This window comes from Heteronotia binoei, chromosome 2 (genome assembly GCF_032191835.1).
Source record: "Heteronotia binoei isolate CCM8104 ecotype False Entrance Well chromosome 2, APGP_CSIRO_Hbin_v1, whole genome shotgun sequence".
NCBI classification, from domain to species: domain Eukaryota; kingdom Metazoa; phylum Chordata; class Lepidosauria; order Squamata; family Gekkonidae; genus Heteronotia; species Heteronotia binoei.
The window spans coordinates 76,564,504-76,583,715 of record NC_083224.1 but is presented as its reverse complement, the minus strand read 5'-3'; the positions used below and the strand labels follow the sequence as shown (position 1 = coordinate 76,583,715).

Genomic DNA, 19,212 nt, shown 5'->3' with positions numbered 1-19,212 from the left:
AGCTGTAGCGCGGCGACCTGGCAACAGTGATCCACGCAACGGTCACCTCGAGGTTGGACTACTGTAATGCCCTCTACATGGGGCTGCCCCTGTACCGAACCCGGAAACTGCAGCTAGTGCAAAATGCAGCAGCCAGGCTGCTACTGGGACTGCCTCGGTGGGAACATGTGCAGTCTGGGCTCAGGGAATTGCACTGGCTGCCAATTGTTTACCGGGTTCGTTAGAAGGTGCTGGTCATTACCTTTAAAACCCTACATGGTCGAGGACCTGCCTACCTTAGGGACCGCCTCTCTCCATATGTTCCCCAGAGGGCACTGCGATCAAGCTCAAAAAATCTTCTTGAAATCCCTGGGCCAAAAGAAACTAGATTAAAAGCTACCAGAGAACAGGCGTTCTCTACAAAGGCCCCCCCCCAATGGTGGAATCAATTGCTGGAAGAGGTCGGGCCCTACGGGATCTTAACCAGTTCCGTAGGGCCTGCAAAACTGCCCTCTTCCAGCTAGCTTTTTAAGACAGAACTCCTGATAAGATCAGTAATACCGAGCCATCTTATACGCCATTCAATTGTATTTTAATGTCATACTGTTTTATTGGTTTTATTGTCTAAATTATTAATTATATTATCTGTTATTTATCTGTATCATGGTTTACCATGTCCTGTTAGCTGCCCTGAGCCTGCCTAGGTGGGGAGGGCGGGGTATAAATAAAAGTTTATTATTATTATTAGCTGTACTTATTGCCTTCTTCCTTCTGTCTACTATAGCCTCCCAATTTGCAGGGTCATTAATCCAAGAAGGTCCTGTAACCCTAGGAATAAACTTTTCTGGGGCTGGAAACTTGGAACAGATTGCAGGAAATATCAGTAATTCTTGTGTCTATTGATTGCTCAATCAAGCCTATAGGGTTGGACATAAAAATGTTCTTCTGTCAGCATAATGGCACTTATGTGGGCAGAGAAGGAAAGCAATTTTGCCTTTTCACCTCTCACACTTCAAATTCCCTCTTTGCACTTCATACTGTTTGTGAGATTCCCTGCCCACCTACAGGAGCAGAATGGGGGGGGGGGGGTGTCAATAGATTTCAGCAGCAAGGAGGGGGCTAGGAACTCCTGTTCTTCAAGCATTGCTGTACTACAGTATCCAAAAATCTAATCCTTGCATCCAATCTACTTGATTTTATAAAGCCAACTTAATGTTTTATCAGCTCAACCCATCTGATTACTCTAGTCATCTTCAGGGGCTCTTTGTTGGATTTCCTCAGCATGTGAGACAAGATGGGTGGTAACCCTAGAAATGGCCTTTTCAGTCCTGGCATCAAAACTATAGAATCCCTCCCTAGGGAGATAATGGCTGTCCCCCCTCAACCACTGCCAGCAGATGCAGGCACCTGTTTTGATTGGTGTTTTCAAAGTGACCTTCCTTCCTGCTCATGTGTTTTAATTGGGTCATATGCAGTGTTCCCTCTAAGCTGAATTAGTGTGAGCTTGCTTACAATTTTTTAGCCTCTTGTTCACAAATTTTTGTCTTAGCTCAGGAAAGATGGCCCCAGAGCACACTAATTTATGCAATAGCAAATCACTCACTCACAACTTTAATGCCAGCAGTTCATGAAGTAGAATTTTTGCTCACAAGACTCCATAGCTTAGAGGAAGGATCAGTCATGTATTCTAATATAGGGGTGTTGAACTCATTTGTCAGGAGGGCAAGATCTGATGCAAATGGGACTTTGTGGAGTCAGGCCATTTGTGTCATAAAATGTAATGTGAGGTAGTGGTGATATAAACTTTATAAAGGACACAGAGAAACACAAAGATATTTTTAAACTTAAAATACAACATGCTTAAAACTCTTGCAATATTTTGTTTAAAGTGGAAAGGTGGGGTAATAGTGGGATTTGGCAATGCAATTTTTAAAAATAAAACATCAAGAAAAAGCACGAGGATCACAGCAGAAACTAAAAATATAAAATGGTCTGAGGAAACAATGAAATAGCATTGAAAGCTCACCCCCGCTCTGGGTCTACTCAGACTGGCAATGGCTCTCCAGTATCCCCCTTTGGCTGTGGATTCGCAAGTTAGAGTACTCACTAGGTCAGGTCGATTTAGCACAGACAAGCTGACTCAAAGCATTAACCCTTTATTTGGAAGGACACAACTCTAAGAAACAGGAGTTTCAGCTGGTTATAGGAACATTGAAAGTGAATTGTCTCCACTCCATTGAAACACATCGCAACACAGACAAAGCTGCAAGGAAAATGTGGAATGGATTTTCCATTAAGTTCTCTGGCCCTATCTATCTGGGCACAGAGATCTTAACAGAAAATCCATTCCACATTTTCCTTGCAGCTTTGCTTCCTGCTGCAGCTGGCAAAGACAAGGCAGAAAGAGCCAGGAACTGAAAGCGCAGGGAACTTTGTCAGCCTTGTAGCTTCAAAGGGTGAGGGGACAATAGGAGGGGGGAGAAAAGAACCCCATGTGCCTGATTAAAGCCCTGGGCAGACTGTGTGTGGCCCACAGGCTGGACATTTGACACACCTGCTCTAATATGTATATTTAAAAGCCTACTTTAAAGGTTGTTCACCACCTTGGGGAGCCCAAGTTGGGTGGTAAGGTGGCAAAAAGATGTTCTAAATAAATACTAAAGAAAATAAAGATTAAATGCTAGTTGTACAAATGGCCCTCCATGATGCCATTATTTTCTCCTCCCTCCACCCCCTTAATCCTTTAAGCTGTTTTGCACTTTTTTGGGGGGGAGGGAGCGGAACTCTCTGAAGCAGGATAGGACAGCAGAACTAACTGACAAGCCACAGTTTTCAATTACATAAATTTTCATCCTTATGAAATTCTAAGTTATTGACAGTACAAGAGTATACTGTAACTGAACTGAAAACTGGGTTGAAGAAAAACAATAGGTGGGGGGACAATGAAGGAAACCTATCAGGAAGAGGAAAGGTTAAGCACCATTCTCCCACTCAAACCGTTTTTACAGTATGTAGTTCCCTCCAAGTCCTGATTTTAAACTGGAGAAGTGATTTCTTAAAGACAAGAGTGAAGCAGAAGAACATATAATTCTGCCCTTCAAGTAGCATTTAGGAATGCAGGCCACACTGCCATCTTCTCAGCATTCTTCTTGGGTTTTATGCAGAATTTATTCTGCCACCATTACAATCTACCGTACAATAGAACAGCGCTTCATGACAAAGCTCAGTCCATCAAAAATTCAAACAAGAATATATAAGAATGTTAGTACCTGCAGTAATGTGTGATTCAGTGTCACCTCAAGCTCCGCAATCTGGTGCGCCAGATCCTCATTATCCCCATGGATTTCTAAGTCCTCCTCAGGTATTGTTTCCCATCTACCTTGGTGAGCTACCAAATTATGAACTAGTTCATACTGTCCTGGTAAAGCCAAACTAATCCGTGTTTGTCTTCCATATCTGAAGTGGATTCGACGTCTTTTACAGTTCTCCTCACTGCTAACTTTGTTGGTGGGAAGCAGTCTTTCTCCCAAAAGCATGTTCAGCAACTGGCATTTGGCATTACAGTTCTGGCCAAAGATTAAAAGGCATGGGCGACAATTTACTGTCAGCTGAAGGTACTCCTCCTCATGTCGCGGAAAGGAAATCGAGTTCAGCTGCCCTAAAAAGCAAGGCACAAAGATCTTATTAGCAATTACATATGCTCTAGAGTTCTACACATCACATTTGCCATCCAAGGATTCTACAGATCTACCGTATATCAGCACAGAGAAGCCAGGTTTTGACCCTGAAGGAAGTTCTTATGTCAAAGTTGGGGATTTATGAATCAGGTGGGTGCCACGTAGAAGACTGGTCAAACAAGTTCATCTTCTTCTTGGGAAATGAAAGATATTTGACAGCAGAGACGAAATAGGGGAGGAAAAGAAAAGAGGCTGGTTGATTCTACTTTTGCCTTTTCAAAATGGCCCCTAGATGCTGACCAAAAACCTTGTGCCTTTTAATTCTCTATGTGGCAGGAAGAAATTCAACAGGCAAACTTTCTCCCATCAACATACTGCTGCAAATGAAGTAATTGGCTCAACTGATAGACACAGATGTTACCATCACCTATCCAAATGAGAAGGAGGTTACAATAAAGAGGCTGGTTTCTATTAAAGAGAACACTTTTCACTTCCGCAGTATGTTCTTCTTCAGCACAGACCTCTCACGCTCCACAGAGTTATGAGTACAACACACCCATGGCTAAACAATACATTCTCTCTGATCATTTATTCTTTTGATCAGAGACCTCAATTTCTCCAGAGACCTCAATTTCTCCAGATTATGAAGTCACCCTCATCTTATTCCTACATCAGCATAACAACTTGAAGTATTTATAGTTGCTCTTCAGCTTAAACAGGTAAAATAAAGAGATCCTTATCTATTAGAATCTCAAGCCACTATTTGTTAATTGGTTGAACAAATACTTTCACCTGGAGATATGCTTGAAATTGTTTTTACACAGCTTTTTTGCATGTTTGCCTTAGTCATTCAAGAGGCTAATATACAGGACTACTTGGGAACCTGCAAATACTTGTGGTGGACTTGTTGGGGAAACATTGTTTTTCCTCCTCACCCACGATCTCCTCTTTCCTTTCGCTGAACGTCTCCATTGCCTTTCTTTTCCTGTTTTCTCCTCTCTCCTTTCCACCTCCCAACCAAACCTACCCTTATCTGCTCCCCCCTGCAGCTCTTCCTTCTTCCCTCCTTCTGGCAACCTCTGCCTAGAGAAAATCACTTACACCTTTCTAATTGATTCAGCTTTATCCTCACAACAACCCTGGGATAGATTAGGCTGAGTGTGTATAACTAGCTGAAGGACACCCAGCAAGATTTCATGGCAGAGTGGGAATTTGAACCAAGGTCTCCTAAATCCCAGTCTGAAACTCTGACCACTATACCACTGTGGAATTCACTGCCACAGGAGGTGGTGGCGGCCACAAGCATAGCCACCTTCAAGAGGGGTTTAGATAAAAATATGGAGCAGAGGTCCATCAGTGGCTATTAGCCACAGTGTGTGTGTATATATAAAATTTTTTGCCACTGTGTGACACAGATTGTTGGACTGGACGGGCCATTGGCCTGATCCAACATGGCTTCTCTTATGTTCTTAAACCATGCTGGCTTTTGTGGGGTGGCTTTTTGTTGAACAGTAACAAGCAGTCAAACCTGAGTGAAATGAGGAAGTAGCAAGACATTTGGTAGCTCCTACTGGGTATGGTTCCACTGAGTCCTCCCTCAAAGGCCCTGCCCCCTACTCCCATCTTTTACCTACAGAAACCAATGCTTCAGCTGGCAATTAAATGGTCACAGAAGGCATTTGTTTCTTAAAGCTACACATTATCATCATCATTAGATTTTTCTGTAAACGGAGGTATTTCTTAGCCCTGCAGAAAGAACTGTCTTGTCTGGCCATGGCTCCAGTCTCTGGGTTTAAGAATCCACAGATCTGGCCACATTAAGAATTAAATATATTGCATCATTCCCACCTGGGCTGGTTCCACCAAGCCTATGGTTTGGGCAGTTCCCTAATTATTTTAGTTATTTTGCACAATAGCATGAGTTTGCACATGAATGACAACAAATGGCAGACTTTAAGAATAAAAAATGTATATTCAGTAAACAGCATTTTACATGGGGAGGTATTAAAAACATAATTTCCCCCCTCTTGGCAATTTGGAAGGATACAGCCCATTTTAACCACCTCAGAAGTCTAACATCTCATTCTGCTGCCTGTGGGCCAGACCTTGCATTCTGCCATTAGCATGCAGTATTCAATGCAGGAAGCCTTTAACTGTCTCCTGGTATTTGCAGCTGCAGCTTCAGTCATAACAATCACTTTGAACAAAGTATGAGATGAACACCCACAGAGCAACTAGTTATGATAAGAGTAAAGGTAGTCCCCTGTGCAAGCACCAGTCATTTCTGACTCTGGGGTGACGTCGCATCATGGCAGACTTTTTACAGGGTGGTTTGCCATTGCCTTCCCCAGTCATCTACACTTTCCCCCCATCAAGCTGGGTACTCATTTCACCAACCTCAGAAGGCTAGAAGGCTGAGTCAACCTTGAACTGGCTACCTGAACCCAGCTTCTGCCAGGATCAAACTCAGGTCATGAGCAGAGAGCTTGGACTGCAGTACTGCAGCTTTACCACTCTGCACCACAGGGGTCCCTAACTAATGGTACAGAATACAAAAGAACTAGGACAAAACATTTAAGTTTGGCATTCTGTTATCATGAACACTAAGTGGCAAGAACATATTGAACAGTCACTTAACAGCTATATTCAGACATCATACTTTCACTGTGAAAATAAGAATGGCTTATGCATTCCCTGCTTCATGTATGCACAGAGCCAAGAAGCAAAATTTTCTAGTTTAGGATACCTTTTATCTAATAACTACTTGTTGCAATGGTCAAATCTGGCTCCTTTAATTGTAGGGTTGCCAGGTCTGGGCTGGAAAATATCTGGAGACATTGGGAATGGATCCAGGAGAGGGTGGGGTTTGGGGGAGGGGAGAGGTCTCAGCATGGTTCAGTGCTATGGAGTTGACCCTTCAAAGCAATCATGTTTTCCAGGGAAGTTGATTTCTGTTAGCTGGAGATCAGTTGTAAAAGCAGGAGATCTCCAGATCCCACTTGGAGGCTGGCAACCCTATTTAATTGGGGTTGGCTTCCTATGCACAAAATAAAATTCTCAAACATGATTGAGCTGTGGTTTACAATTAGTATGTTATACTAATAAATCATGAAGGGCAATTTCTTTCAAAAAGTTTTTTACACATTTACTTCTCAATCCCTGCTATGTGTCATGTTAGTCATAGCCTTTCTTAAAAAGCTTACCTTGAGCCCTGCAAAGCATTAGATCTTCCCCAATACTCTGCTAGACAAAAATTTTGCTACTAAGTTCTTTATTAAATCCACTGCTTATTTAATAAGATTCATAATCTTCTTGAACAGCTCTCTTAACAACTCATTCATTTATATCCTAATTTAGGTACTCCTAACATCAAGGAAGTGGCAAAGAATTAGAAAAATCTAATTTTCTAAAAACAAGAATAGTTACCTATAAACAGAAGGAATAATTTACTAAATGTCTGCACTTGGCTAACATTGTGTCCCTAAAGAGTTTTATTGCGTGTGGGAAGAGAGGAAAGCTCTCCTATGGGTCCGTGTGAACAAGTATACACAGATAGGAAAGTAAAATGCAACTCCTTCAAGTCCTTTTGGCATCAATAGCCTTAGGAAAGAAGAGTAACGCCTCCTCCGGGTAGTAGGAATGTCCAGGAAAAAAGTACACAGATCTTTTGAGCCCTCCAGGAATGCTCCTAGGTTTTGAAGATAAGCAACAAAGCTGTGTTTCACTGCTTTCCCCCAGGAGAGTTTCTTTCCTCCTTCAAGCCCTGTCAGCATGCCACAACAGCACATTTGCTCCTTTCATTGGGCTTCATCCCTTCAGACACTGCAGGGTCCTATATTTCAAACAGGAAATGTGTTCTGGGGAAGCAGCAGCATGCATGCCCTTTCAAGTGCCACCAGGTAGCTAAAAGCAGCAGGCCTTTCTGTTGCCCCAGCAATTATGCAAGCATATCAACCCTCCAGAATACCATGATTTAGACCAGAGGTGTCAAACCTGCAGCCCCCAGGCCACATCCCTCCGTTGAACAATTGGCTGGATCCTGCTTCCTTCTCCAGTTCTACTTTGGCTGCATCACAGCTTGCTTTGCCAGACTCTCTCAATCACAGAGGAGAGATGGATACGCACACCTCTGTTCTCTGCACTGGTTGAGGCTCCTCCCCCTGGCTTGCTTCCTGGCCAGGCGCCCTCAAATCCACAGGTGACAGAAGCATGCCTTTCTTCTCTTCCACTGGCTGTGGCTCCTCCCCTTCCTCCTATTTCCTCAGCTGCCTCAATCACAGAGGAGATATACAAAGCACCTTTGAGACCAACAATTTTTTATTCAAGGTATATGCTGTGTGTGTGTTTTTATACTGGGCTGTGGCTCTCTTGGGTACAACTGGGTTTGCCTTCCTTTTATCACAGTATTCATGTCCTCATGATCCAGTCTTTCAGTAGGAAAGTAAAGTTTAAATGAGGAATAACAACAAGCCAGCAAGATGGATTAGGCCGAGTGTATGTCCAAACCAAGTTCACCCAGCACATTTCCTTTGTCAACTGGGGATTTTGAACCTAGATTTCCCAGATAACAGGCTCATACTTACCACTATACATGGCTATCTCTCTGTTCTTGCACTGCCTCATAGGAGTTGCAGTTATTTTTCTGGGGAACTATAGTATTGTAGACAAATGCATAGCCCTCAGTCTGTATCACGGTGCCTTCACATGTTCTTGACCAGCATACAAAGCAATTTACATACAAAAGCTTGCTCTGGGTCCTAGCTCTGAGCATGAGATTTCTGTAATGAATGTCAGAAATCAAAAGCAAGTTTGCAGCTTACAGATACACACCTAAACAGCATACTCAAGATTGCTACAGCACAGACATTTTGATGCAATAATGCAGAGCAAGAGTGTCAGAGAGTGTTAACCACTAATGTTGTACATTCGCAAATCAAAATGGCACTTTAAGGGTTACACACTTCCTCTTTGGTGGAAGCCTCCAGGAGGTGGTAGGAGGAACCTTGGGAGATGTTATAAACTTACAGGTCTCTTTACCTAGCTCCTCAAGGAGGCAGTGGCGACACCCCTCCTAAAGAGTCATTGTTAGATGAGAGGGACCTACCCAATAAATACCCAGTATTTAATCTCCCATTTCTGGGGAAAGTGATTGAACAAACAGTGGTTGAACAGCTCCAGAAATTCCTGGATGCGACATCTGCCCTAAATTCCTTCCAATCTATCTTCCAGTTGGGGTTTGGGACTGAGCTCTAGATGACGATTTCCAGTTACACCTTGATGCAGGTGGGATGGGGCTACTGATCCTGTTAATCTGTTGCCTTTGACATAGTAAGCCATTTGGTCCTGGTCAACCAACTAGCCTCCCTAGGTGTGAGATGCACGGCCTTGAGCTGGTTCTCCACATTCTTCCAGGGTTGGTCCCAGGGTGTAATAATGGGAAGTCCTCACTATAGATCCTAACCTGTGGAGTTCCACAGGGGTCAATTCTCTCCCCAAGGTTATTTAACATCTGAATACACCCTCTGGAAGAGAGTTAAGGAGGTATGGAGGGGGGTGCCATTAACATGCAGATGACACCCAGCTCTACCTCTTACTTAAGGAACAACCAGAAGTGAGAATTACAGTCTTGGTCTCCTGCCTGGATGCAGCAGTGGAATGGCAAGAGCCGATTCAAGCTAAATCCATCTAAGTCAGAAATTATGTGGCTGAGGAAGCCCAGACCACTGAGGTGGCCACTTCTACTGATCCTTAATGTGATCTGTCTTTCTACAGTCGCCTTTAGTCAGGAATCTGGGGTATGGCATGATTCTTTGCTCTCCATTGACAAGCATGTGTCTTTGATGACAAAGGCCCTTTTTGAACACAGAGCTTACTTCTGATTTTTACTGAAATCAAGTCAGTTGGCGTTTACTTCCAACGTTATACCTCTCTTTCTCTCTCCGAGTATATATTCTGCATGCCAATGAGAAAACCCAGATAGTGTTGCGGGTTAGTCTCCCCGAATGGTCAGTTTCACACTGGTCATCTTTTGAAATAGAAGACACTTCCCGATGAATTTATTGCGGGGCTGCCATTTGTGTTCTCCCCCCACTTTTATCTGTAGTCAAGGAGTTTAACGCTCATCCAGGATGGTTGAAGAAAAAAGTCATTGGCAGGGAATGCTTTAACAGTTAAGCAAGAGGAGATGCCAACCACTTGGCCAGAGAGGCAGCAAGGAGGCTGCTATGTGGCCGCTTGGTGAAGACAGTTCACAAGGGGGGAGGTGGAGACATCGATGCTTTGCAACCTGAGCTCCCCCCGCCTCCATATTATTTGGAAATGAGATGACAAAAGAGGAAAACCAAATGTTGAGATGGACCAGACTTAAAAAACAAAAATAGGCTGCTGTTGCCCCAGAGCAGGTTCCACAGAATTACCCTTGTGTTTGAAATGTCTGTGGTCAAAGTCAATTTAAAAGAAAATCTTTTTTCCTTGCAATTAATAGCACTGCATCTTAACCAACTGAACTAACTGGCCATTCCTGCTAAAAAGTCCGACAAAAGCAATTATTTTCTTAATCTCCTACTTCAAAAGTGCAAAACTGACCAATAAGGAAAGACCACCTGGCCTCTGAGGGGACGGGGAGGAAAGCCCAAGGAAATGTGTATGCTTTTAAATTACCTTCAACTTGGAAACAAACTAAGGGATAAATTGTCACAAAAGGATTCTTGAGAAGACCCGGTGGAAAAACTGACTGCAAATGGGCTCAGAGCTGAAAGGGTGGAGAGGGAATCAATGCAAAAAGAAAAGCAAAACATGGTTGGAATGTACAAGGGAATGCAAAAGGGGGAGGGGAACCCAATGGTGATGCACAGTGAAAGCGAAATGGAGGTGCAGAAAGGGTCAAAGACTGCGTTTTACCATCTATGCCTGGCCCAAAAATCTTTATCTATCTCAGGAGGATTCTGCTAAAGTAATTCACTCAATAGTCACCTCGAGACTGGACTACCAAAACATGCTTTATGCAGGGCTACATTTGAAGATGCTTTGGAAGTTACAAGTAGTTCAGAACACACCTGCCAGATTGCCTATGGCAGCTGCACTGGCTCCCAATTAGTTTCCAGTGCTAGTTCAAAGTGTCGGTACTTATCTTTAAAGCTCTAAATGGCCTGGGACCCTCATACCATTGGGACCACCTCTCCCAGTATGACCCCCCCCCCCATCTTCTCTAATATTCTAATCTGCCTCCATTCCTGAGGACTGGAAGGTAGCAAATGTCACCCCCATCTTTAAAAAGGGTTCCAGAGGAGATCCGGGAAATTACAGGCCAGTCAGTCTGACTTCAATACCGGGAAAGTTGGTAGAAACCATTATCAAGGACAGAATGGGTAGGCGCATTGATGAACACGGGTTATTGAGGAAGACTCAGCATCGGTTCTGCAAGGGAAGATCTTGCCTCACTAACCTGTTACATTTCTTTGAGGGGGTGAACAAACATGTGGACAAAGGAGACCCGATAGATGTTGTTTACCTTGACTTCCAGAAAGCTTTTGATAAAGTTCCTCATCAAAGGCTCCTTAGAAAGCTTGAGAGTCATGGAGTAAAAGGACAGGTCCTCTTGTGGATCAAAAACTGGCTGAGTAATAGGAAGCAGAGAGTGAGTATAAATGGGCAGTCTTCGCAGTGGAGGACGGTAAGCAGTGGGGTGCCGCAGGGCTCGGTACTGGGTCCCATGCTCTTTAACTTGTTCATAAATGATTTAGAGTTGGGAATGAGCAGTGAAGTGGCCAAGTTTGCGGATGACACTAAATTGTTTAGGGTGGTGAGAACCAGAGAGGATTGTGAGGCACTCCAAAGGGATCTGTTGAGGCTGGGCGAGTGGCTGTCAACGTGGCAGATGCGGTTCAATGTGGCCAACTGCAAAGTAATGCACATTGGGGCCAAGAATCCCAGCTACAAATACAAGTTGATGGGGTGTGAACTGGCAGAGACTGACCAAGAGAGAGATCTTGAGGTCGTGGTAGATAACTCACTGAAAATGTCAAGACAGTGTGCGTTTGCAATAAAAAAGGCCAACGCCATGCTGGGAATTATTAGGAAGTGAATTGAAAACAAATCAGCCAGTATCATAATGCCCCTGTATAAATCGATGGTGCGGTCTCATTTGGAGTACTGTGTGCAGTTCTGGTCGCCACACTTCAAAAAGGATATTATAGCATTGGCGAAAGTCCAGAAAAGGGCAACTAGAATGATTACAGGTTTGGAACACTTTCCCTATGAAGAAAGGTTGAAACGCTTGGGACTCTTTAGCTTGGAGAAACGTCGACTGCGGGGTAACATGATAGAGGTTTACAAGATAATGCATGGTATGGAGAAAGTAGAGAAAGAAGTACTGTTCTCCCTTTCTCACAATACAAGAACTCGTGGGCATTCGATGAAATTGCTGAGCAGACAGGTTAAAACGGATAAAAGGAAGTACTTCTTCACCCAAAGGGTGATTAACATGTGGAATTCACTGCCACAGGAGGTGGTGGCGGCCACAGGCATAGCCACCTTCAAGAGGGGTTTAGATAAAAATATGGAGCACAGGTCCATCAGTAGCTATTAGCCACAGTGTATATATAAAAATTTTTGTCACTGTGTGACACAGAGTGTTGGACTGGATGGGCCATTGGCCTGATCCAACATGGCTTCTCTTATGTTCTTATTCAGATCCCTGATCTACCAACTGCCCACCTGGTGTCAACAAGCACAAGGGCCTTCTTAGTAGTGGCCCCTGTTCTATGAAACCAGCTGCCTGAAGAGGCGCATGCCTTGCAGGACCTCCACAGCTCTTTTTCAGGTGACCTTTGAGTGATTATGATCCACCAGACAGCTGGTATACTTCAGTCATGCCTCTTCACCATCCACACATCCTACCCTGCTTCATAGTGGGTAGATTTTAATGAGCAAAGATTTTTTTAACTGTTTTACATTTTAAAAATATACTATATCTTTGTATTATTTTAAGTCATGTATTTTAAATGCTGTTAGCCACTTTGAGTTCTGTTCAGGGGAGAGGGAGCAGGTTGTAAGCTTGATAAATAACAGGCACAAAAACATTAAAAGAAATAATTGCATTACACACAGAAAAGAGGACTCCATGGTTTATTCCTTTGGTCCAACTCAGGACAACATTTTTATATTCTTCACTCCCAAACTGCATGCCAAACTGCTTCACAATTATATTTTGCTTTGCGGAGGAGGAGGAAGAGGAGGAGAATGCAGATATATGCCCTGCCCTTCTTTCTGCGGCCCCGTGGTGCAGAGTAGTAAAGCAGCAGTACTGCAGTACTGCGGGTCTGAACTCTCTGCTCACGACCTGAGTTTGATTCTGGCGGAAACTGGATTCAGGCAGCTGGCCCAAGGTTGACAGCCTTCCATCCTTCCAAGGTCGGTAAAATGAGTACCCAGCTTGCTGGGGGGAAAGTGTAAAAGACTGGGGAAGGCAAAGGCAAACCACCCCATAAAAAGTCTGCCGTGAAAACGTTGTGAAAGCAATGTCACCCCAGAGTTGGAAATGACTGGTGCTTGCAAAGGGGACCTTTCCTTTTATTTCCTTCTTTCTGAATCAGAGACTCAGAGCAGCTTACAATCTCCTATATCTTCTCCCCACACAACAGACACCCTGTGAGGTGGGTGGGGCTGAGAAGACTCTCACAGCAGCTGCAAAAGCAAAAGATAACAGAAAACACCCAGTGAATGGCAGAACATATTCTGCAGAACACTGTTAAGATGACAAAGGCCCCTGTCTCACCCACAGTCATGCTAGCAGCCACATTTTGCTGAAGAACCAAAAATCAACATTTTAAATGAAGATGAAGGTGCAGTACAATAGAGCTATAAGCTCTCAGTGACTTCAGCTGGTATGTGTTTTCTTCTATGCAGGTCATACCTAAAGAAAACAATCGAAAAGGAAAGCCGTGTATGACCGGAACTGAAAAAAAGCACAAGGTTCACAGACAGAGTACTGCAAACAATAAAACAGATTTATAAATGAATGAACCTGATTTGAACAATAAATTCACATGCACAAATGTTGCAAATTTTACAATGTTAACTCGGACCAAATAATATTGACAGTGTCCTGCCACTGCTTAACAGCGAATGTCCCTCCGCTTGCGTGGACTGCATGGCGATTAAAGCCGCAGTTCTTTGTAGCAGGTGATGATTTCTGTACAGTTGTCCCCAAAATGAAAATAGTGCAACGGTGAACCAGTAATCAGTCCATTTCCCACAAATGCTTCATCTGGCGCAGATCCATAGACTGGGACTAAATTTTCAGCGATGCAATCGCACTAGTTCACCTTGAGTCAAAATCCTAAGGTTGGCATTTCTTTAGGATTTTGACTCAAGGTGAACTAGTGCGATTATACTTAAAGCACAGGCGAAACAACATCATCTCTTCAGTGGATTATGATCAATATTATTTGTTGAGTCATCATAACATTAGTATTAGTAATAGCTCTAGATAATGTGTTCAAGGGTGTTGACTGACTTTTTATCAACTTTATACCCTGCCTTTCTCCTCAATAGGGACCCAAAGAAGCTTACATCATTCTTCTCTCCTCCATTTTATCCCTACAACAACGCTGTAAGGGAGGTTCGGCTGAGAGTATATCATGGCCTGAAGTTATCCATCAAGCTTCGATGGCAGAGTAAGGATTTGAACCCAAGTCTCCCAGATCCTAGTTTGACATTCTATCCACTACACCACACTGGCTCTTAATAATTGTTTCTGATAATATTTGGCCATATAAAAATGTAACAGCAAGAAGTCATCCTTGCTGTAACAAGTGATCTAATTTATCTGCACAATACTCTTATACTGCAAGTATATTTTCTTGGGATTCGTGTATAAAGGGAGCCATAACACAGACATCAAACAGGTCTCCAGACAGACAGCTCACTGTCACTAATTAATACTCATTAATATTTTAATGGTACCCACATCTGTCGCTTTGCCAGAAAAGCCTACAGAATAAAACCACAGAGGAATCTTCATATTATGGTCAAAATGTTTAAAAGATGAAGTCAAGCAAGACATGTCTATTTCCTCTGACACTGTGATAATTTTAGGGGGCTGAACAGCTGGGAAGTTACTGAAAAGTTAGTCTCAACAAAATAGTTTGGAAAAGGACTTTTGTTGACAGCTAAATGCTACAAGAGTTCTTATGTCAAAAAGACTTAACTGGAGGAAGCATTCTGCATCAGTTGAAAACAGCCATGTGATCAGCCCTTCAAAAGAATCCAAACACATCGGTCCCAATTATGCCATTCCCAAGAGGAAGCAAGCTAATTGATCTAAAAATAACAGCAAAAGAATTACAGTGCTATCTGCTATAACAAATCAAACATAGTCAAGAAATATCTGGCATGTGGGAAATTCTTAACTCAGACAAAACTCTGCTCTTCTATATCCGATTCCTTCAAAGCAGTTATGGAAATCTTTGGTATCAATTCTTAAGTGTAGACAGATACACATTACAGGTTTCAATTCTGCCCAAATGGTTCTAACACTGCCCTGTAAAGTTAAAACAAAGAAAAAGGGCACATACACTGACAAGCTGAAAAGTGAACAAAATCACAAAGACTAGAATCTAAACAGAGATTAAGGTTCCTTGAATGAAGAATTCTTTGAAACCAAGCCTGTAAGTTGTATATTAACTCTTGAGTCTTCCCACAGATATACCTATTAATGAGCACGAAGTCTACCCAAATAAGAAAAAGCCTGCAAAAACAGGATGGAAGAGACCACTTCTTGATTCTCTGATACAAGCAAGTCCCAATTGTTACACAAAGGACCATAAAGGAAGCGTATATTGGCAGTGGCATATCAGGTCAATATTCTCAAGTTTTTCCAGGGAAAATTATTTAATTTATTTAGTTTCACAAGCTTAATTTTGCGCAGGAAAGTATCTTCTTCACCCTTCAATCTACCTTTTGCTGTTATATCTTAAAAGTATATAAATTTAAGAGAAAACAACCCAAAGGTGCTCTGTTCCAACTGAGCAACTTTACAGATTCCTTTACTAATTAACCAATACATCCATTAAGAATCATGATGGCCAGCACTGACTTGCGTAAGCTCAACCACAAATATGCAGGGAATGTGAATGTGCCTAAGTGTTTCACAAATCTAGCAGCACAGACCTGAGCAGGACAGATATACTCAAACTCTTTATGGAAAAGAAGAAGAACAACAAGAGCCAGGAATGTCAGCTTTTAAGGAAAGGCTATTTTCCCAACAGGATGTTGGAAAACATCAGTTCATGAGAAATACTAGGTCTTCGGAAAAAAAGCATTATTGTAATGTATACAAAGGGCTTCTCCACACACAACTTTAATACCAGAGATCTCAAATCAATCATGATCCATCCTAAAGCATCACACTATTCATGAATGCAACTACTAACTGGGAAAGGAAACTTTCATTTGTCTTGCATGAAGTAAAAATTAAAGTATATTCCGTAGTTATTCCATGTTAAAAGTATACTCCATAATGCCATTACAATACCTACTCACAGCTGTTGCTTCACTCTTCACTGCCATAACCTACAGAGGTGTCAAACTCATTTGAAATGAGGGCCAGATTTGACAGAAATGAGACCTTGTTGGGCCGGATCATGTGTGTCATAAAATGTAATGCAAGGTAGCAAAGATATAATCTTTATAAAGGGCACAGACAAAGGTTTTTTAAACTTAAAATATAACATGCTTAAAACATTAGCATGCTTGCAATATTTTAACAGTCTCTGATTACTGACACCTCTTGCTTTGAATTTATGCCTCAAAATCTGGAGACAATGTTTGTGCTGTAGCAATCCTGAGTATGCTGTTCAGGTGTGCATCTGTAAGTTGCAAACTTACTTTTGATTTATTGACATTCATTACAGAAATCTCATGGCCAATGCTTTGAGCCTAAGACCCAGAGGTAAAAATGAAATGGCTGAGCATTATGAGCTTTTATACATATTGCTTCTTGTGCTGGTCAAGAACATATGAAGGCACCATGTGTCAAGGTCCTTTGCCATGTTAATGATGTATTCTATCTCTGTGCTGTTCTGAAACACTTGCTATGTGGCTGGGAAACAAAAGTATGTGGGTCTTCTAACAGTCTCTGTCTCTCAAGGTCACCACTACCTGTTAGAATGTTGTGCTAACCATCTCATAGTGTAAGAATTTCTGCTTTGCAACAATTTACAGTTTTTAACTTATCTCGCACCAGAAAATTGGGCGCGCATGTAACGGGTAACTGTTTTCCTATATATATATGCATTCCCTGGCCTCCCGCCTTAATTTCGCACTGGCTTCATCAGTGGTACTATCCTGTCTTACAATAAATGCTAATCTTAAAGAAATGAGAAAGTCGTTATTATTGAAGATAGCTGTAGACCTGACACTGTGACACAGACTGAGGGGTATGCATTTGTCTACAAAAATATAGTCTTCCCCAGAGAAATTACTACAACTTCTATAAGGCAATGCAAGAATAGAGAGACAGCGATGTAAAGTGATCAGTATGAGTCTACTATAGTTCAAAATCCCCAATCAAAAGAAATATAAGGAAAATGTGAAAGAAAAATCAAAGGAAATGTGCTGGGTGAACTTGGTCTGGACACACACTCTCAGCTAATCCACCTCATCGGCTTGTTGTTATTCCTCTTCTAAACAGTTCGCATGCTTTCTTGCTGAGAAAAACTGAATCATGAGGGCATGAATACAGTGATAAAGGGGGAGGCAAACCCAGTTGCACCAGGAGACCCCTGGCATAATGAGCCAAAAAAACACACTCAGTCTTTCTGTTACCAAAGAAAAAAGGCTCATACCTTGAATAAAATGTTGCTGGTCTTAAAGGTGCTTTCTTTGTATCTCTCCCATGCAATCGATCAAGGGAACTAGGCAAAGGAAACTCTTGCTCATTCCCTTCCTCCCCAGGGTACAAGGAGGGGGATGAGCCTCAGCCAACAGAAGGAAGAAGCTTTGGCTCAGTAGCTCTGCAGTGTGATTGAGAGAGCCTAGCAACCCAGGCTCTCTCAATCACACTACAGAGTACACAGTCAAGCTCCTCCACTGCCTGAGGCTGCTCTTCCCTCCTCCTCCCTTTGGGAAGAAGAAAGGGGAAGAGGGGAAGAGATGCTGCTTGGCTTGTCCAACTCATCACAGGGGAGAAATAAAAAAATACTGACTGAAGTAGACAACAACCAGTTTCTTGCAGGCCTGATAAGAGTCCTGTGGGGGCCAGATCAGGTCTGCAGGATGGACATTCAATATTCCTGGCCTAAGCCATTTAAAACTGTAAACTGTGACCAGAACAAAAGCATGCCAAATGGTGCTTCTCCTATGAGAACCCATCAATAATCAGATGTCAGGCCCCTTCCTAATCAAGCCACCATTTTCCAGGTGGCTACTCATTACCTCAGTCATATTCTGTAAACAGGTTCCTATACCCCAAAATATTGTATAGTAAAGCACATCTACATAAAACTCTTAAACTCACATGAACATTCAACTAGGAGAATCAGCAAGCCTGATAGGCATTGTATTTGACTACTATTAGCAGTGAATTTAAGCATACTGGATTAGTTTAGATGTCCAGAGTTTAACCAACAAGGAATTTGCTAATACTAGAAACTGACCAAGGATGCTGGAGATTACATTCTCCTGAGGCATTCCCTCATTACTTCAAGGAGAACTGATATAGTTTGAGAAAATTTTAGTTTGTTTTCTTACATATTCCTTGCTCTGCACATAACTCACACATAGCAAGCCTTATCTTTATCAGTTTCACCAAGTCCTCAGATTTTAACATTGTGTTGCCTAGAACTTATCTTGCCTTAATGTGCAATTTATAGAGCAGTTAAGTGAGTCATGAATTTTTGGTTATCTAGATTTTAGCCCATTGATACTTCCATTATACACTCATGAACATATGAACATATGAAGCTGCCTTATACTGAATCAGATCTTTGGTCCATCAAAGTCAGTATTGTCTTCTCAGACTGGCAGCGGCTCCCCAGGGTCTCAAGCTGAAGTTTTTCACACCTATTTGCCTGGACTCTTTTAGTTGGAGATGCCAGGGATTGAACCTGGGACCTTCTGCTTCCCAAGCAGATGCTCTGCCACTGAGCCACCATCCTTCCCCCCAAAAATAAAGAAACCTTAGTAGCATTTGAAACAAACAATGAAGGGCAAGAGAATTTAGTGTATGCTCAAAGAAAGCACCAATTTCCAAAAGAAAATCAATCTTTCACATTTAAAATCTGGAAGTTCCTTATCCCTTTAGCACATCAAACTGGCCTTTCAAAATAAAGCAAGTTGATGGCCAGCCTGCATCAAGAACACTCAGAAAAGAAATTTTGATATTCCGCCAGTCCCAGCAGTTAACAGCAGACTGGGAAGAAGAGAAATTTAAAATGGAGAAAACAGAAGAGGGAACAAATGAAATACACTTTTCCTCAGTTTTCAAGGTATAAGCTTTAGAGCAGGGGTGTCAAATGTTAAGCCTGCGAGATGGATCTGTCCCCACCAGGAGTCC

The 19,212-nt window shown here is 42.4% G+C and overlaps 1 protein-coding gene across 1 annotated transcript in view; it reads right to left on the bottom strand.

Annotated features, from left to right (window-relative positions):
- DSTYK (dual serine/threonine and tyrosine protein kinase) overlaps nucleotides 1–19,212 on the bottom strand; it is an 87,461-nt gene that overhangs the window by 59,356 nt on the left and 8,893 nt on the right. The window contains exon 2 of the mRNA XM_060231332.1: nucleotides 3,249–3,637. Within this exon, the coding sequence (XP_060087315.1) occupies nucleotides 3,249–3,637 (389 nt within the window). The remainder of the gene's footprint in view (nucleotides 1–3,248; nucleotides 3,638–19,212) is intronic.